The following is a 21,102-nucleotide window of genomic DNA, read 5'->3' on the forward strand; positions in this document are numbered from 1 at the left end:
AGGCTGCAGTCACAGCACTGTCTGGCTGAGTCATCACTATCCACTAAGATGTTGTGTCAGCAAATCTCAGTTCTTGAACATCAATCTCACAATCTCTCATGAGAACTGATAGGTTATGTAATAAGATGACTTATTGTCAGTTGTCAACTATAATGCAAACATGACTATTTTGTTGTGGTTAGCCACACTAGATGAATTCAGAAATGTGGTATTATTTTTAAATGAATTCTCCCTTTTATGTAGTGTTTATTGGATCCATATTATTTACATATACTTCAGCATTACCTCCCAAAACAGTAAAAACACAGAAGGTTAAGCCACAGTTTGTCCATAATGTGCACAAAAAAAAGTAACATAAGCTGTTGCCAGAAACATCATGTACTTACAGAGGATACATATGAAACAGGGCAGGGACAGAGTAGTCAGAATCTTTGAATGTAAACAGTTGTCTGACCTCTTTGCTGTTATTAAGCTGCTATGTCTCCATACTAATGAATACTCAAATAAAATGGGGGCGGTGGTGGCGAAGTCGATAGGGACTTGGCTTGGCAACTGGAAGGTCATCAGTTCAAGTCCCGGCAAGACCAAGTGCTACCGAGGTGTCCCTGAGCAAGGCACCGTTCCCCACATTGCTCCCCGGGCGCCGTTCAAAATGGCAGCACACTGCTCCTAATACTAGGATGGGTCAAATGCAGAGAAACAATTTCCCCACGAGGGATTAATAAAAGTCCATCTTATCTTAAAATTGTCCATGGATTTAAAATTTCAAACAAGTTGAAAACATTTTACAAGATGGTCACTTGACCATGTGAGGTGAAATTGCACCAGTTTAAACATTGTTGTCTTAATTCCCATAATAGTGAACATTACTAGACACTCGTTCTTTTCAGGTTAACAGTCTTACTATCTAAAGATACCAAATGTATTCAAAAAGTGTATTTAATCTGAAGAAAGTATCTAAATATCTTATTATACAAGTTTTCATCCTAACCGATAGATAAGTAATAAATGGCTGCCTGGAAATTAGAAAAAGTTATCTTCTATCGTCATTATTATATTATTTGCTCTCTAGATGAAATGAGCAGGTGAGAGTTGTATTGTTTGCCTTATTATTAATTTTTAATGTATCACAGGTTTAGTCAAACGTTGAAGTCTTCCGTTTCTGTTTCTCTCCCCCAGCTGTTTCGGCGCGTGGCAGCTGCTCTCCCGGGAATGGAAAGTATGCAGGAATCAAGCAAAGAAGGGAGTATCCTTTGACCCATTTGCCTATCATAAAAAATATTCCCTTTCCTGAAAGTTATTTCAATACTAATGTGTGGACCTGCTAAGGTCAGAAGAAATGTGTTTTCATTTTATTGTTGGTGTGTGGGGAGGGCTGATAATTTATTCCGGAAAATTACTCAGACCTACTAATTAACCTAACAGAAGTTATTGAGTCTATGTAAGTTTACTGCTTGGCTCAGATCCACCAACATCAGCAAGATCTCACCTCTATTAACTCCTGAAGAACCAGGTTCAATGAACTGCTGTTTCAATTCAGACGACCCGCTAAATCTGTTTAAGCGACCCCGAAGGATTTTGATATCAGTACATGAGGTGTGGCCCTACCTAAGTGTGAGTGTGGGAGTGTGCATTTCTTACCTTTGAAGCAGGAGAGGAGAGCGCAGATGTCTTTTAAGTTGTCCCAATCCAAATGGTGGGATCAGTTTATTTGAAGAAAAAAACGTATACAGGGTTTTTACCTTCTCTCGTTAAACATTATAATCATACTAAACATATCATGCTGGGGTCATTTTCTAATCTAAAACCTTAATTCATAGTTTAGACATTAAAGTCTTCCGACAAAATCCTAAAGGAATTTCCTCCCCATCGACGGGGTTAATATCCACACTCTATGGCCTGGCACATTCAGAGGTCAGTCCCTCAAAATGTTCAGTTTGAATTCCGACAGAACCCAGAGGGATATCCTCACGGATCGAAGGTTCTAACATTCACAGCCTATAGCCCGACACATTAAGAGGCCGCTCCTCAGAATGATCAGTTAGAATTCTAGTTTTTAAACTTTCATCCAACCATTCACTCAGCATTCAATACACAGAGATGCAAGCAATAGTTACCAAGTTTGAGAGAACCTTAACGAGGCGAAAAAACCCAGCTCTCCAGGGAGAGAGCTTTACCGGGAGAGAGTATACCAGGGGAACCCCCTCCCCCCTCTAGGTTGCTCCCTCTCTGCCAGTGTCTTTATGCTCAACAACAGGATAGAAAAACCTAAAGACACCTCCTCCATACCCATATTTGTGGAAACTGGGCATGGCCCCTGATGTACAGGACTGGACATGACCAGACATATTCTATGGCTATGGCATAAGACACAGCTTCCCATATTTGTGTAAAAAGGACATGACCCCTACTCTGCAGGACTTGCAAAATATTATTCTCGGCTATGACATAACCACCTTTTTGGGGCCTTAGTGTATTTCTCCTTAAGTCAGGAGCCCCCCTCCCCCCTGTGTACTGCTGTGAGGAAAAAAAGGAAGAAACTGTCTCTCCCTTATGAGTGACACCCATAAACCATTATAGGCCTTACACTCAACTTAACAAACCACTTTGTTTATACTGTAAATATAAAAAATCATAAAATATGAAGCATTTTCATAGTGGGTTATACAAGAATATAATTGATTATATTTGATTATAACTAACTTTCGTTTGAATTATTCAACCTAATATGGAGATCTCAACAGGTGTGATAGTATCATTAACTGCTGTCTTCTTAATGAACGGAGTTCCAGAAGTAAACCGGCAGCTTTTCAAATAGGTGTCAGCTACCTGTCCAATTAAATGTGCCTTTGGCATGACACTAATGCCAACTGTGTTACAGCACTGGTGGCTAACAAATTAATGAAGGGGGGGCTGCTCAGAGAGGTGCCTGCCAGTTGGTCTGCTGGATGATAGGTTTGCTCATTTAAACTCTGATAGGTGTCCTGCCATCAGCCTGCTGCCCCACTCTGCTACCCCCCCCCTCTCCACCTGCTGCTGTCACAGCTCCACCTGCTGACATGCTTTATCTCTAATAAAACACAATTTTAACATGATATTCTTGACAAGGTAGCATTTAAATATAAATGCTAAATAATTACGAAAATATGTCAGTTATTGAGAGCATCTCATATGGTTTCCACTCTTGTGAATTGTAAACACACACAGCGTAGGATGTTTGTGTTTTGATTGCTGAACATAAGTGATTTGATTAAATCACGCATGTGTTCTTCTCTGATGTCAAACGGAGATTCGTGCAGCAGCTGAAGCAGATTTAGCAGTAGTTTTCTTCAGTAACTAAAGAGAGACATCAAGCTGTCTTGGCTCCTCTCAAGCTTCTGCATTGCTGTAAATATATCCAATTTGTGTTACAATAAGGCAGTGCTTCTCAAAGTGTGGTCCGCGGACCACTGGTGGTCCGTGAACGCCCCCTAGTGGTCCGTGAGTATATTGGTAACATTTCACATTTGCAATAAATACATTTAAGTTTTCCGCACTCTCGCGGGAATATCTCCGCAATGGAACGAGCTTAAAGGGGAAAGGAAACACCAATTACAGTTATAATATAATAGTAGTTTATTCATTTTACAATGGATATTGATCGTAATATTTATTGTATATGATATTACTCGCCAAAAGAAAATTAATTATCCGCCGGCCGGGTGGGGAATTCCGGGACCAGGCCGCCGCCATTAGGGGAGTCCCAAATGGTGACGTCACTGGCTGTGTTTTCGCTCCACCGAAAGTCAACACAACGTAGCAGATATGGCAGCGATGGAGGAATTTTGCAATGAGATCGACATTTTGAACGATGAATTTGACTATTCGTCACGAGATGACATTGATGTGGAAGCATCTACAGTTACCAGGCATCCCATGGCCTATGCTTATGAACCGATTCGGTCGAATAGAGTGGCATACGATCCGGAATTAAAAAATTAAAAAAACACAATGCTAACAGTGAGCCTCTGAATTAGCCCCGAGCGAAAATGCTAACCTATTACTGCACCGATAGCTCCCTTATTACTTATCCTAGCCGCACATCCAACACATCGTTTATGATCGCAAGGAGACACAGAATCTAACGGTGCCCACCTCAACACTGAAAGATACAAACTCGCGAGGTTATCCACAAAAACGTAAATCAAAACAAGTGGCGCTAGGTACTAACATACTAACGGCTTACCTTCCTCATTGTCTGGTCTAAACTGGTCTTCAATGGCATTACAACGATAAAAACGATGATGTAGTTAATCCATAGGTTAATATCCAATGGGGCTGTGTCCCCTTTGAAATGTTCTGATAATCTATAAGCAATACAACTGCAATTCCGTTATCTGCTGTCCGCTCTGTGCTCCGTGCGCTCTGGGTTCTGCAATACCATCCATCAATAGCAATACTAGCCTTTTTAGGGCTGTTTTCGACAGATGAGCGTGTGTATGCCAGTTTAATTAGTTGAGCTATAGAACACCCCCAATTCTCTATTGTGCGTCATAATAATAGCTACCATTTAGTTTGGACGCGATTGCGTTAATTAATAAGGTCACACTGTGTCAGTAAATACATGTGTGAGCTAGTAATCTGGTAGTGCTGCAATATTTACCTCTCTCTCGGCAGCTGAAGCAACTCGTTTGGTGGCTCGAACTTCACGTTTGTTGACACTGTCATTGTCTTGCGCGGCCGACGTGCTGGGACGGTCGGTGTTCCCGACTGCATACGTTGAGAAATCGAATATTGTGGGAACAGATCCTGGCTTCAAATTCAATGTTTTGTATTGAACCAGGCATCCAGACTGGACTTTGAGCAGCTTCTCATCCTTTAGTGGCAGCCTATGGAAATGTACTTCTTCCTTCTTTGTATAAAATCCATTTGTGCAGCCTGGGGCAATACAATAAACTCCTGACGACGACCGTTTTCTTGTAATGTAAACTACTGGTGCATTGCACGCCATGTTGTTTGTTATTGAGCTTTGGCCCAGGAAGCCGTACCCAATCAGTGACGTCACTGGAAAAGTCCCGGAGCAATGGAAGCGCCCATGGTCATTAGGCACGTATTTCAAAAAGTAAATTCGCGTATCTCGATCGTTTACATTGGAAATAGACTAGATAAATACATTTCCTAATGGTAATATTTTCGCATGGAAAGCAGTTTGAAAAGTGTTTCCATTTCCCTTTAAGTTTCACTTTCTATTGCATGATAAAGCCCAATGCAACACATTCGTCACACATGTTGCCACCTGTTTGTACCATTTTCAGGCGATTTATAATCTGTTCTAGAAAAACGATGTGTTTTGGGATATTTGTGGAGTTAGGTGGTCCGCGCATGTTTTTTTATTGGTTAAGTGGTCCTTGGTATGAAAAAGTTTGAGAAACACTGCAATAAGGCAACCTACAATTTACAGAGGCATCTAATGCATGAAATGTAATCTGATTAGTTTGATTCACAAAGAAACATGTTTTGCTTTAATTTAAACAATGTAGTTGGTTTAAGACTAATTAATCTAGTGAGGTTCTGAGAAGCTTTACATTAGCATTGTCCTTCTATTCAAGACTAAAAGAATAAAAAACAAAATGACCTATTGGTAAGTGTGGAGGAGACTTCTGGTTAGCAATGCTTTGGGATTCACCGACTCATGAAGGAGACACAGGACGAGCAGGAGTTCTGATGTCAAACACTGAGATTTATTGAGAGACAAAACGGCCGGAGGGTTCACAAGGCATATTCACATCTCTACAGATGACCTGCCCCGCGAACTCTGGAGACAAAGGGGCACAGCGCAGATCTATACATTAGAAAAGGAGTGGCCTATATTCCCGCCTTTGGTAATCAATACCAGACCTTGGAACAAAGAACTGTCTGTATGGCAACTTCTCATGTGCCCATACCCCTCCCCACAGGAAAGGCAAAAGACCTTTTGACCTGTGTCTTCCTGAGACATTACTTGCAGGAACATGCAAGAAAGACTGAGAATCTTAAAACACAAAGAGATATCCTTAAAATATTCTCTGACAGTAAGAACCAACAGAGACCATACAAACTGGTGTAGTCCTTTATCACAGCCACATTTTTTTTAACAACAAGGGTTACAAAAGTAATTTATTTACTCCTTTGACATTTCAGAAATGCTTATATCAAGAGCCTTAAACATGGCAGAAAGCCAACCAACTACAAAATGAATTGTTCAACACTAATAAGATTATTATTTTAAGAATGATGTAACCACTCATCCAATGAACAATGACACATTGTGACTCGTTGTCTCTTGTACCTTTGGAACAGAACAGGAAAGGAGACAGTAGATGATGTCCTCCACATTGAAATCCATTATAAAGGCATGCTCTAATGGCCAGTATTATCAGGTGGAATGATTACAGCAAGGAAAACCTGTTTGAATGAACATATGGGCAACTGACGACCTGCACCTATCCTTAAAAGGAACCCATTCTATTTTCAGGTCTAACTTTTCTATTGACAGAGTTTGATCTGGAGGCTGACGTAAAACCAATCAGAGAGAAAGCAGAGAACCCTGTCACCCAAACAGTGTGAGTTAAGGAGGCTCTGATGAATATCTTTAAAATACCTTTACATATTATCTTTTCTACATCGCACTTAGCCATATCTAATACTATCCTATCGTCTAATGCAGTGGTTCCCAAACGGTGTGCCGCGGCACACTGGTGTGCCGTAAGGCAAGTCCGGGTGTGCCGTGGGATTTTGTCACAACCATACGTTATTATTGCAATATACAACTACACAGAAATAATAATTTTTTAATTTACTATATCAGTACTTTGTAGGTTTATATGTACGTAATCTGCGCGACTTGCGGGTCCACATCTCCACGTGCAGTGCTGCATAAACATGGCTGAGTCAGCGATAACTCTCGAGGGGTGGAGGTATGCCCATTATTTTGAGTTCGTCCGAGGAATAGACAGGAATGTGACGGTGAGGTGCAAACTGTGTCCAGGCCAGAAGCTGTTATCCACTGCTGTAAACACCACGTCAAACCTCAACACACACCTGCAAAGAACACATGCTAAGGTGAAGCTACCGCACACGCTATTTGTTGTTTTGTTTATATCACGTAGTTCTTCTTCTCTGTCTTCCGGTTGTTGCCTGTTTTGAATGACAAATACACACTACCGCCGCCTGCTGGTAGGGAAAGTTATTGCCACTCACGCATGCGCAGTTCGTACGTGCTTGGCGAGTAAAGTAACGAGTTACTTTATGTAGATAGTAACGAAGTAGTGTAATATATTACTTTTTTTTTTTTTTTAAAGTAATATGTAATATATTACATTTTTTTAGTAACGACCCCATCTCTGGAGTTGGCGTTCTCTACTCTGATTTACATGAAGAACAACAGGAGGTCACGGCTCTCTGTTGAACAGGACTTGCGAGTGGCCCTCTCCTCAGTGCCACCAAGGATTACAAAATTCTGCGCGCCCCGACAGGCACATGTATCTCACTAATTTGTAAGTCGGCAAAAATATTTACAATAGCACATGTTTCAATGCTGATTGCTGAAATGTTATATTTATAATTTGTAGTTCAGGACCATGGACAATGCAGCTTCCTTGCATTGACGGTTCTCTGTGCTGAATTTCTGCTGAGTTTCCTTTGCCTCATTTTTAATGTTGTGACCTGTCTGGTTTAAATGAGTGTGTTGCTGCTTTGATCAAGCCTAATTTGATACAGTTTCAAATTAATTTCTGAAATATTTTGTTAATAAGTAATATAGTTGTCTTTGTCACATTTTATTTGGCATTAGTAAATAATTATGCACATTTACAGATATTTTACATGATATGAGTGATAACACGTGTTATAAGGGCTATTTTGCACAATAGGTGTGCCTTGAGATTTTTACTTGTCCTTTGGTGCCTTGGGCACAAAAAGTTTGGGAACCACTGGTCTAATGCATAGGCTTTGTCCCTGATAGTTATTATTTGCCACAAAAATAAGTCTATAGAAATATTTCTTTACATTAATTCAACAGCATTCCATGTTGCAGTTTCTCCTCTAACAACATTAGTCCTTCATATTCTTGTCAACACACCATCTCTATAGTAACTGGGGGAGAATTATAAAATTGCTCTAGATTTTACCATGTGCATATATAGCTAGCTTTAGCTGAGACAAGACCCTCATGAATGTGAATAAAAGCCACTTTATTTGGATATTCTAAGTAATACCTTTACATAGAAATCTGTCCACATGCTGTCATAGGCAACTGAGAAATGTCGGGAAGGTCTCAGTTCTTAATGTACATAAAGTTGTTAACTAATCAGTAATACTAAGCAATTAAAACTTGTACATTTTTACACTGAGATTCTTTATTTTTTTGTTTTTTTATCATACATTTTTTTATTGCAACATCTTCAATTTACAACACAGTACAGAAGACAATCCAGGTTGCACAACATTTTGGATTAATTCAATCCAAGTTTCTAGCAGTAAACACTTAAACACAGTAAACAGAACATGTCAAACAATGCACGGCATGTTTTGGGAGTAATATGGTCTGTGTTTACATTGGCAAGCATGCTAACACTCAGAGCTAACACTGTAGGCTACTGGAGAGACGTAATGTCTTTGTGGTAAACCCTGCGAGAGAGAAAGGTTTGAGCTCCATACTGTTTCAGAAATAATGGTTGAAGTGGTTGGGAACATAATATGGCATTTAATCACGGCAGCGTTTAGCTTAGTTTCTCCCGGTAACTCTCTTGGCAGGGGAAAGCTGTGTGACGCTACAAAGGGGCAGCCGTTTAAAGCAGAATCAGCCTTCTTGGAACAGGGCTGGAATAGAGGGTATGAGCAGTATGAGGCATGGCTGCAATGGGTGATCTGTTTGGTATTTTAAGCAAAAAACATCACAGACATGTAATGGCCCTACAATATATTTTTCAAATATAGCATAATATGTCCACTTTAAATAACTTAGACACAAAATATGAGGGGTGACATTTCTTGAACCTCTTCAACATCGACTCTGTTGCAAATCTTTAATAATAACTTTAATATTTGTTTTAAATCAAGACAATCCAGTTTCTACGTGGTCCAGAAAATATGATTTGACACCAAGATCTTTCATATAGGGCAGGTGAAAGTGGTTTTATAGCAATACATATATATTTTGAAGCCATCAGCGGTGGCCATCTTGAAACATGGCAACCATCTTGGATTTTTGAACGTGCTTTTTCAAAAGAGTAACCTCCATGGAGTATATATGCCAATTGTAGTGCTTGTAACCACTTGGGAAAGATTACCCTGATAATATACAATTATCTTACAATTACCAGAGAGTGATTAACGTTGATGTTGAGTGAGAGAGAGTTGGACGGATACGGAGTGTAAACAAAACTAGAGAATGCAATTCCTGAAGAAATTGCTAGTGGGAATGCTTTATGCTGAAAAGCTGACGCTAAACTGCTATTCTGAAATGTAATGTGTAAAAAGAAAGTGAAGAATGTAGATTGAAATGATACATGAACACTTGGGGCTTCAATGTGTGATGAGAGAAGAAAAGAAAGTAAAAAGGCTTGGAAAAGCAGCAGAATATTTGAACTGCAAACCTTTGAACTAAATTGATGGCGAATGATCTGTCGCCATGCCAACGGCATCCCATAATACGCTTAGATGCGTTGATGGCTGCATTGTTACCAAACCTGTGAAGTTTTGGGCCATTTGGAGCATTTTCATTGAAGTTATGAGAAAACCGTGTTTCATGGCGAGCATTGTGTTGCCATGGTAACGGCATTTGATGACATCCCATAATACACTTAGATGCGTTGATGGCTGCATCGTTATCAAACCTGTGAAGTTTTGGGCCATTTCGAGCATTTTCACTGAAGTTATGAAAAAACCGTGTTTCATGGCGAGCATTGTGTTGCCATGGCAATGACAATTGAAGAAATCTCAAAACTGTCCCGTAGATGTCTTCACTGCTGGACTGTTGGCACACATGTGAAGTTTGAGCACTTTTTGAACATTTTCATAGAAGTTATAGCGACATCGTCTTAAACGGCATATGATAACACCCCATAATTGACGTAGAGCTGTTGAGGGCTGGACCGTTAACCATTATCTGAAGTCTGGTGCTGTTTTGTCTTTTGTCTTTTCATAGGCATTACGACAACATCGTGTTTTATGGTCAGGGATGCGTTTCCATGGAAACGGCATATGGTTAGATGTCAGATTTGACGTAGAGCTGTTGAGGCATGGAGAGGTGATATGCAGGTGAAGATTGTGGGACGACCGGACCGTGTCCATTGGAGGTACAGCGACATCTCGTTTTATGGCGAGGGATGCGTTTCCATGGCAACAGCCTATGGTGAGATCTCAGATTTGGCGTAAAGCTGTTGAGGCATGGACCGGTGATATACAAGCGAGGTTTGGGGGACGATCGGACCGTGTCCATTGGAGTTACAGCGACATCGTGTTTTATGGCGAGGGAAACGGCATATGAAGACACCCCATAATTGACGTAGAGCTGTTGAGGGCAGGACCATTAACCATTATCTGAAGTCTGCTGCTGTTTTATGGCGAGGGATTACGTAACATCAGATTTGACGTAGAGCTGTGTTAACCTTTATCTGAAGTCTGCTGCTCTGAGCATGTCAGTTGGAGTTATGATATCATCGTATTCCATGACACAGGTGTTTATATTTGAGCTAACGACGTGTCCAGAGATCAAAGGTTTCCATGGTGATGTGCAGTAATCAGTGAGATTCATTGTTCTGAATGAGAGATAAACCTGTTACATGTGAACGTTTTGTTGAAGAACCATAACAGATATCGGTGACATTTCAAAGCGTGAAGCATGTCAAGGAACTTGAGCATCTGAAGTGTACTTTTTGTGTACTTTCGGGTCAATAATGTAGCCTTTTTGGCAAATTAACTAAAAGGTGTGCGGCTGCTGTGGTGGGGAAAGATGAGGCTGAACTTACAATGGGGTTTAATGGAGACATGTTGAAAGTTGTTGTCACTTCATGCCCTCAAGAGGCATTTTGCTTAATTATTTTTTGCTTAATTTTATTTTTATTTTACAAGCTACGAGATGTTTTCCTACATTTGTCATGAAAAATTATGTTTTAGGAATGTAGGGTTTGGGAATTATGGCAGATTTAAAAGAAAATATGAAGGCAAAATTAAATCTGTCCTCCACTCTAGCTGTGACATCACGCACTCTAAAATCTGAAGAAGGCCTCTTTACCAAGGTCTGAACAATGTTTAATATCTCTAAAAGTATAAATCAGATGTAAAAGTTGGGACACAAACCACCAAATACGAAAACATAATTCAGATCCAGTCGTCATGACTCCACACCGGAGGGATTCCCCGATCATTTCTTACAGTCTCTCATCAAGGCGAGGGTCTCCTGTCCCCGGTACAAACACACTGCCTGAGGAAGCTACTGTATGTGTATTTTTTTTGTCATGAACCTTTTTCGGACCACTTATTTATTTATTTTGGTGACGATCCGACCTCCATGCTGCTACTCTGGTTCAAACTGCATCCACCAAACAATATGATTTATCTCCACCTCCCCAAAATAACCAAAATCTGACATGGTGTGAGATGTCTGTTTTAGCTGTTCTGTCGTCATTTCCTGCTCTTCTTCATAAAGTCAGTCAGAATGAATGAATGAATGAATGGGTGTTTCTTTGACTATTTATAGGCACATATGGGCGTTACGTGAAGCCCGCAAAAACTGCACCGCATTTCGAGTCGATTGTGATTTATAAAGGGAAACCGGCGTAGGAAGTGCTGTACGCACTTTCCTCACAATGTTTGGTGAATCGGAAAATGTCGGAACATTTCTGTACCTATTTTTTGGATTTCTACTACATAAGCAACCTTCCCACGTCAATCCTACGCACGTCGTTATAAATGAGGCCCCTGATCAGCCTGACAGGCAGGAGACAGAGGAAGGCAGTATAAGCGTACATTTTGAAGGAGCTGGTTTGGCAAGAAGGCTTGGCTAACTACCTGTAGCAACACCAGTGCTACATTTTGCTTCCCCAGCCTCCCTTTTCAAACGTCAGGATCAGACGAGTCTATGGACCAGACCCATCATGGATCCAGACAGGTGTGAGCGACTTAAAGCACATATCAGAAAAAGCTAAAAAGCATGAACAAACCAGAGTCCACATGGACGATGCTATGCGACTAGCCATGTTTAGGAAAGTAAACACAGCTGTCCAATGAGGGCTACAGGATAGGGATCAGTAAGCACAATAAGGAGGTTGACAAAAACAGGCACTAAAATAATAGACTATCAAGTGCTGTGTGCCTTTGAGCTAGCCCTGCATTGTAATATGACTTATGTTTTGGTTTGTGTATACGTTTGCTTACATTTTGGTAGAGCCCCCCCTGGAGAAAGATTCACCAGCCGCCACTGCTATCCATCTATTGCTTAAAAGTTATTTGAGGATTCAACCAGAATACATACGTATGCATTACGCTACACTCTGAAACAAATGCTACTATAGTGGCAGAGGACTCATTACTCACTGTTCAGGAGATGCTGTAGTGTAGACTGTAACCTACACACACACCCAATCACACACAGGCATCAGAGCTGTAAAATATTCTGAGCTGAACACGCTCATTTGGTTTGGTAATGCTGTGATAAAGCCTCCATATTCCAGATGGGAACCAATCCAAATGGGAAGGCTGGAATATAAGCTGTCCTTCAAATGTTACCATGTAGAGATGAAACGCTTCCATCAAACATGAAAACACACATCACCTGCAGCATACAAACATAGAGCATACAGCACCATGCACTGTGGGAGGGGCATCTGAAAGCAGTGGGACTCTTTCAACTTGCATACAATATGTAGGCCACAGTTTTTATAGGCCGGGCCCCCTCCTTATACATGCATAATTTGTACCAGAAAGATGAATAGTAAGTAAGAGCTTGCTGCTCTGCTGCCACATTTCACCTGCTGTATTGTATTAAAGTACACCAGCACTGACTGATGCTCCTTACAGCAGGTCTGCCCTTTCACTGCACAATGTGAAGAACATGCTGTCTTGTGTTTTAAACATAAAACCTACCAATAATAAAAAATATGTTTTTAATTATTATTATGTGCAGCAACTATATCTATTTATTTGTTGACATAATGTAGGTATCTTGGCTGTTAGTATAGTTGACTGCAAATGGAAGGGTTGCATGGGAAATATTACCATCTAGTGGTAGATAAGTGCTACTACACTCTTCTATTAGGCAGTCTGGTTAATCGTGTTTCACCTGCATGTCCTCCCTGAAGGCTTTCAGAGCAGCTGCTCCATTCAGAGCATGTAATAAAATCAATACTGATGTTTTCCAACGCTTCCTTAACGTTCTCTCCAGTGATCGACATCAAGTTGGACAAACAGCAGGAGCCTCAGACTACTGAAGGAGGCTGCTCCTGTTAATACTCAGCCTCATCCTGGGATAACACATCATACACCACATGCTTGTTATGTTGCTTCCTATTGGTTAACCTGCAGTTGACTTCTGCAAGTTGTGAATCTGGCCTCCTCACCTGACTCTCAGTCACCGGTTGGAACTAACAATATGTGAATTTGGTTTTAAAGTAGTGTAGTCTACTTTGTAAATGAAACTGCCATAAAGTCTTACAACTTGCAAAAAAGAAAGTACAAAAGACAAAGATGTGAAACAATCAAACAAGTTATTTTATGTGGATACTTTTTTTTTAAGTAAAAAAGGAAGCCTCCCCAGTTTCTGTTATATTTTTGTATATTCAGGGAAATCTCTCTGGAAAGGTTGTTTTTTTGAAAGATGCAAACAAAGCTCTTTTTTGAGGGCTTGATAAGAGCAGATGGGTTTGGATGTATGTTTATGGATCCCACTATTGTTACAGGCAAAAATAGAATTCCTCCCAACACTATTGCAGTAAATGTATTCCTGTCCTAACCCCGACCAGGCTGTGCCACGAAATGATCCAACGGCCCAATCTTCAAAAACACCATTTTTTTCCATGCACCAATCAAAAATGCCCACTGCAAATAAACAAGAAAATGAACTCAAATAAAATGATCAAGTCCAGGCAAGAGTCCTTTCTGTGCATTGTATTCCTAAAGGTTTCCCTCTCTTCCCTGGGCCTGTCCTCTGGTCTCCTCGTGTTTACCCTGATCAATCAAACTGGTGCTCTACTCCCACCACCACCTGTCTCCAATATATACAATTACACCAGGTGCCCAAATACACCTTCAAAATAAAAGCTTAAAACTACTTTAACTAACTAATAATAACACTAAATAACATTACATTACTCACAAAAACAGTGAGAAATGAAATGTTTAGCTATCAAATCATATACATCAAAAATATAGCTCCAACAGGACATGTTTCAAACTATTAGGATTTCCTAGTAATTGGTCTTTGTGCCAATGGGCAGCCCTACAGTCAATATTCCCTACATACACTTAAGGATCTTTTTACTTAAACAGCCAGTTTTATCCTTTCAGCCCCTAGTCCATACCCCCTGTGGGATCCATAACTGTGCAAACAGGAAGTGGTAAGCAACATCTTGAGTATCTAATGCATGCCTTGTCTTTGAGCATAGGTACTGTCTACCAGTGAACACAATATGTACATTTACACCAGTGACTTAATGCACTCTCATGATGACTGTCTTTGTGTTGATGAAACTGTCTAACTGGATGTGTATACTCGACATCAGAATATCTCTTTGTCATGTGAGTGTGTAAATGTGTGCTTTCTGTATAGGCAACGTTAGAATGCAGTTCTATAGAGGGCCACTTCCAAGTCGTGTCAGTTGCCACATAACGGCTTCATAATAGGTCTCCCCCTCACAACAACATGACGTGGCCTTGTGTGATTCTGGTGGTCTGCACAGTGGAACAGGAGCTGCAGACTGATCTCACACACACGTAATCCAGTTCCATTCCTGACAGAACACTCACGTGTAAACCTTTCAGGTGGATATGAAGCGCCGTAAAGCTTCATAGTAAATGTAAAGTCATTAATCCAAGAGCTGTGTGACGTGTCCCACTTCTTTGCTGCTTGTGTTTAAACTGACGTTATGCAATGTTGTTTCATTTTGTTCTTTTGTTTCAGAGCCAGGTCTCATAAAACACTGGCGCTGGAGTCAGACGCTATTGAGAACACTACTTTTGATTTGACTTGAAGTGAAATCTTACTGCACTTTTGAAGAACATGTTTTAGAGTTATAGTGACGATGTAAGTCCTCGACACATGGTAAAGATAATCTTAATGTACAGAACAGTTGGAGTCCTGTGTTTTAGAGTAGACTCGTTAATTATTCACACATTGTTGTCCAAAAAGGAAGCACTCTTGTAAAAACTGGTGAACCTTTTTAGCCCACATAAAGAGCCAAATAATAATAATAAGAGATCCAACATGGCAGGAGAGATTGGTTTTGGGAATGAGAAGGTTTCTTTTCAATTTATAATCGCTGAAAATGAAAGTGATAATATAAGCCTGTATTCCCTTAAAGAAGAGTCCCTTTAGAGTCCCATCTCAGCAGTCCCTGGAGAGGGACAGATGTCTCTGCGTGTCGGTGGGGAGGACGGATGTTCCCGGGGTGTGTGTGTGTGTGTGTTCTGCTCTCATTCCCCTGTACAGAGATCTAGCATGTCTCTCCAAATGATTAATAAAGATGTCTTATTACCAAAGTGAGTGTTTTAGTTCCCCTGCACATTCTGTTCCACACTGTACACACATCTGCTTCTATTAACACACACCTTACTGTGTGTGTGTTTATTCTTGTTTAAAAAGACACACACTGAAGCTCATACTTTGAGCAGTCCATGAAATGAAAGTTAAATTACATTTTTAAGCTGTGAATATTTAATTATGACAGTAATATCTACATTCTGTGATCATGATATAATAATAATATATATACTGACAATATCAACTTTTGGACAGGAAGATAAGACAAAAGAAAATATATATGTTTATTAGGTCTGACATAAATTGTTTTCCCCTATATTTTTATGTCTTGAAAAACTGGTTAAGCAAAATAGCTTTGACAGGAATATTTGTGGATGTTCCCTTTTCTCCGTCAGTGACAGGTGGAGGAAAGGGAGTGGCAACATTCTCAGTGTGATGTATTTCTCATGTGGAGCACATGAGGCTGAAGAGCACCACTCCCTCATGTTGTCAACAGCACTCACAGCTTTCATGTTTTCAAGCCATGACGGATATATTGCAAAACCTGCTCACACCAACACATCCTCACTCCCAGGTCGGCCTATGTTGACGTTATGTCAAGTCCCCTGCCGGCTTTTTCCAACGCAAGGGGGGGGGCCTTAGCGTCCATTTTCAACGCGAGGGGGGGGGGCCTTAGCGTCCATTTTCAACGCAAGGGGGGGGCCCTTAGCGTCCATTTTCAGCTTTCCGGGATGTCCATGTGCTTCTATGGACGCTCATGGAAGCACGGCATTCGTTTGTGTCAACTGCCCTTAAAGGCAATGAAGACACTACACTACCCAGAATCCCCAGCTATCGTTTGGACTACACCATGTGCTCTGTTTGACAAACCCCGTGATAGTCCTCAAGCTCTGTGATTGGAGAGTGTGCTCCGAGGGTTACCGAGCCTCGAACAGCACTTGAAATGGGATGGAACCACGGCAGACTGTTCAAAACTGGATTTGAACGGGTCCACCGCGTCCCCCCCCCTCCCCCACCCCGTCCCCAGAACTACACATGCTGGCTATTCTGTTTCGCAACATGTTCTCTATGGCACGTCTCTACTGGGAGTTGTAGTTTTAAAAGACGTTTTCGTATTTCCCATAATAAGAAGTTGCCAGTATTAAACTGTGTACATCCCTGGAGGTTTAGGGGACAGGAAACACTCACATTTAAAACATATAATTAATAAATGGGTGAAAATTGCTGGTGCCCATAATGGGCAGTATTAATATATATACACACACGCCAGCTAAGGTCAGAAGAGCTTTATTTAACAGCTGGACTTATGTTTGTGACCCCTCCTGTTTGTAATTGATAACATTACATTACATTACATTAATTGATAAGCCTGAAACATGCACTTGTCAAGGTTCATAGGCACATTTTGCAAATATGGCAGTAGCCATCGATCAGCTTAAGATAAGATATACTTTATTGATCCCAAGTTGGAACATTTGCGTTACATCAGCATGTGTAACAGTTAAATCTGCAGTGGTGTTTATTTGAAAATCATTTAGTATAATCACACAAATTCTGTGTTTTATATTTAACAATTCTGTGTTCTTTATTTATTGATTGTTCAATACCTGACAAGGCCGGAGATGAAATATCTGCATACATCTTATAAGAGCAGAATACATTATGTATAATATCAGTTAAAATAAGTGCTTCAACATAGTTAACATTGCTGGAGGTATGCACAAATATTGATAGATGTCTTGTAATGCACTATTGAGGAACCTGCGACCCAAGTTTTTCATTCAGTGCAGAACTACACCATAGTTGTGTAGGCCTATATGATCTGTCAATAAACCTTAGAAAATCTTGAAATCTTGAACGGGATGTGCAAAATAGTCATTATATACAGTCTTTAATTAACTATTAGTAGAGAATAACGAGTAATGAATATACTTTATAAGGATCCTATTAATATCTAATAATAAAAATAATGAAATTCAATAACATGCTTTAACCACCAGGTGTCTCTTTATATCATCTGTGCACCTTTATGGTGTAAATACAGCCTATCTACCAATTGCATCAAATATAAAAGTGAGCCGAATTAGTGTTGATACGGCAAAGAGACGTATTGTGTGAAAAGAAATGTAAGATGTTGTTTAATGGCTGATATATTTATGATCCACGTCACGTTTTCAGTTCCTCATGTTTGTCTTCTCATCAGGGCTCTATAAATACAGAACTACGGCAGATATGTAATATTTAATGCAGCCGAACCGTGTATTACAATGCCGTTATGTGATGACTTTCAAAGAGAAAAGCAAGCACACTCGGAATAAGGTATTATTTTATTTTCTTTAAACGTTTTCGGTCTGTTTCCGGTATTTGTTAATGACGATGTGCTGTGAGATGTGAGACTGGAATTGCACAGGGGGAAATAACGTATCTTTAGATGCGGATTTTGTTAACTAATATGTTTGCGCTGTGGGCCAACACTATACATTGACGGGGAAGGGGGTAGCAATAAAGATAACACCATTAAACAGTTACACAACATAACAGAAATAATATCGATAGCAGCGTCCCTAGCAACCACCTTGGTAACAATGAAAACGTTGGACGCAATTTCCTGAAGTAATCTTCGTAATAACTAGCAAACTAAAGATCATGTACATCCACTGCACACATAATCTGAAATAACAACTAATATTTCTCGCATCAAATGACATCAAAACGCATTTTAATAGCCAAACTAACTTTAAAATAGGCATTTTACACCCAGAATAAAACGAAGTTCGGCCATGTTTTCTTTTTCTGCAGGGAGAAATGATAGCTGGGGATTCTGGGTAGTGTAGTGTCTTCTGCCATCATTTACTCCGAAAAAAGATTTGTTTCTCCGAATCGAAGGGGAAAAATACAAAAGCATTGCACACAATTTAAACCAATCAATGTTGTGTAATTAACAAGGATAATCTGGTGTTTTTTAGTCGATGAGTAGTGCAGATATCACTGTGAAATCAATCGTCAGTAAGGGGAATATTTACTTCCGGGTGTACAATTCTCCGCTATCCAATGAGAATGGACGCTCACATTGCCTTTAAGGGCAGTCGACACAAATGAATGCCGTGCTTCCATGAGCGTCCATAGAAGCACATGGACATCCCGGAAAGCTGAAAATGGACGCTAAGGCCCCCCCCCTTGCGTTGAAAATGGACGCTAAGGCCCCCCCCCATGCGTTGAAAATGGACGCTAAGGCCCCCCCCCTTGCTTGGAAAAAGCCGGCAGGGGACTTGACATAACGTCAACATAGGCCGACCTGGGAGTGAGGATGTGTTGCTCACACACTATATTTGAACCTTGTGTGACATGAATGAATGCTATGAGACGTTTCTATCGCAACGCTATGTGGGGCGCTCCGCCTCTTGTTGCCAAAGTTAGTTACAACAACAAACACTTCTAACACAAAACTAAAATCCTGAAAAAAACATTTACAATAAACCTAAAAGTATATTTCTAGAATTATGTTTTATCATTTGCCAGAATTAAGAGACATTCTGGCTTTATTTATTATAGGGTATTTTGTGGTTTTGCTTAACATTTGTTTTAAAATAAATAGCAATAAACCCATTTAAAAATGGACGGGTGGTACGGTGCTACGCCAGACAGACCTACAGGGAACTGCTGGTGAAGTTACCAGTAATTAAGCAATAGTTGTGACAGTGTTAACCAGTATTTGTACATGTTGTGGCACGCATGGTTTCTACTGTGAGACAGTCATCAGTTAATACCTGCTGTATGGCTGGGGCCACAGGAGCCTTGTGGGGGGGGGGGCACAATAACGAGCCACTGCCCTATGTCAAAACATGTCTTAGTCATTGTGAGGCTTTTACAAATCTATTCAAACACATTTGCATCTGTTGGGCACTTAAAGAGCTGCTTCCACTCAGATATCTGCCAGTTCTTAGGATCTGCTCAAACTATATGTTGGCTTCTTGACTTGCCTCATGGTTCACACTTCCACCACGTTTCATGAAAATCTAACAGTATTTCTTCTCATTGAAAACAGACAGACAAACTAACGGCAACACTTCAAGTTATAGTCACAAAGTGAACTTAACATTCCATTGAAGTCTGTCCTAGTTTAGTCCCAGATTTGCAATTTTGCAAAGGTATTTGAGTAGATCTCACTCAACCCACAGTCGGTGGGACACACGCACCCACACAGGAATGTGTTGCTGTAACGGTCAGCTCTGGGAAACCGTCTTGCACAATGTCTGTTAGAGATGTTTATTTGTTGAGGTGGGACCTGATCTGAGAACTTCCTCATTTCTTGTGACTACACCAACCTGCGCATTTTCTCAAGTACAGTGCTGAAGTACAATTTTAAGGTACTAGTACTTTGTATACAATGTACAGACTTTTCAATGCGATAAAGCAGAGTACTTTTGTTTTGATAAACTTTTGAATACAGGATCTTGGATCTTGTATTTGCATTGTTTTCACCTTGTAGCAATGCTGTTTCACGTGAGTGGAGAAGATGAGTTCTTGTCCCTGATAGGGGAACCTATAGAGACAGGTTGTTGCTCTCTATCTCTGGTTCTCATCCTACATGTTCACCCTGGACTAGAGGGAAGCGTTCTTGGACGCCTTCAGCTCTGTTTCTCACTATATTTTGAGTCATTGATAATGCGCTATAATAAAAATGTAAGGAAAAAAAAAAAAAAAAAAAATTATTATTATTATTATTATTAATTAATTATTATATTCTTCCTACCCCGTTTACCTTGAACTATTCTAGGAGAGTGTTGACGTTGACTCGTTGGGCCTTTCCTCCTGTACTTGTTTGTTCCCCAGTTCTTTAACTGAATCTAGGAGAGGGCACTTAGGCCTCTCTACTTCCTTCTTTTGATTAGTTTAGTTTTTCACCCCCTTTCCCTTGAACTAATTTAAACGGGAGAGTGCAGAGTGCATTTACTTAGTCACGTTGTGCCTCTCGGCGTGTACTTTGACTTTCTGTCTCTTTGGAGAGTGCTAGTACGTTGGATACGTTGGGAGTTTTCACTGTTGTCCCTCTTCACCAGTATCCCATGTCCCCTCTTCATAATTTGGGTCTTCATCATTTCCACCCTATTCTAAGGGGAAGCATGATGGTGCCTTTTCATTTCAATTTCTGGCTTTGTGTTTCTTCACCTCTTACTCGTTTAATATTTAGGAGAGTGCATTTACGTAGTCACGTTGTGCCTCTCTTCCTCTGTTCCTGGCTGTTCTCTTCATACCCTTGTTTCTCTGAGAAGAGAAGAAATACTATTCTAAATAGGAGCTGACATGGTGTGTCTTCACTTGTACACTTGAGGGGTCAGAGTTCATATGGTGAGGGGTTCCATGAGCGGTATGCGCCGGCCTGTGCC

General features: G+C 40.4%; 1 protein-coding gene across 3 annotated transcripts in view; it reads left to right on the top strand.

Annotated features, from left to right (window-relative positions):
* Positions 1-15,714, top strand: part of rab6ba (RAB6B, member RAS oncogene family a) — a 131,068-nt gene extending 115,354 nt beyond the window's left edge. For all 3 annotated transcript variants that reach the window (XM_071203016.1, XM_034081607.1, XM_071203017.1), the window contains 2 exons: positions 1,180-1,246; positions 13,403-15,714. In XM_071203016.1, the coding sequence (XP_071059117.1) occupies positions 1,180-1,246; positions 13,403-13,467 (132 nt within the window). In that variant the 3' untranslated portion in view covers positions 13,468-15,714. The remainder of the gene's footprint in view (positions 1-1,179; positions 1,247-13,402) is intronic.
* The last annotated feature ends 5,388 nt before the right edge of the window (positions 15,715-21,102 follow it).

This window comes from Pseudochaenichthys georgianus, chromosome 4, assembly GCF_902827115.2.
Source record: "Pseudochaenichthys georgianus chromosome 4, fPseGeo1.2, whole genome shotgun sequence".
In the NCBI taxonomy this organism is placed as follows: domain Eukaryota; kingdom Metazoa; phylum Chordata; class Actinopteri; order Perciformes; family Channichthyidae; genus Pseudochaenichthys; species Pseudochaenichthys georgianus.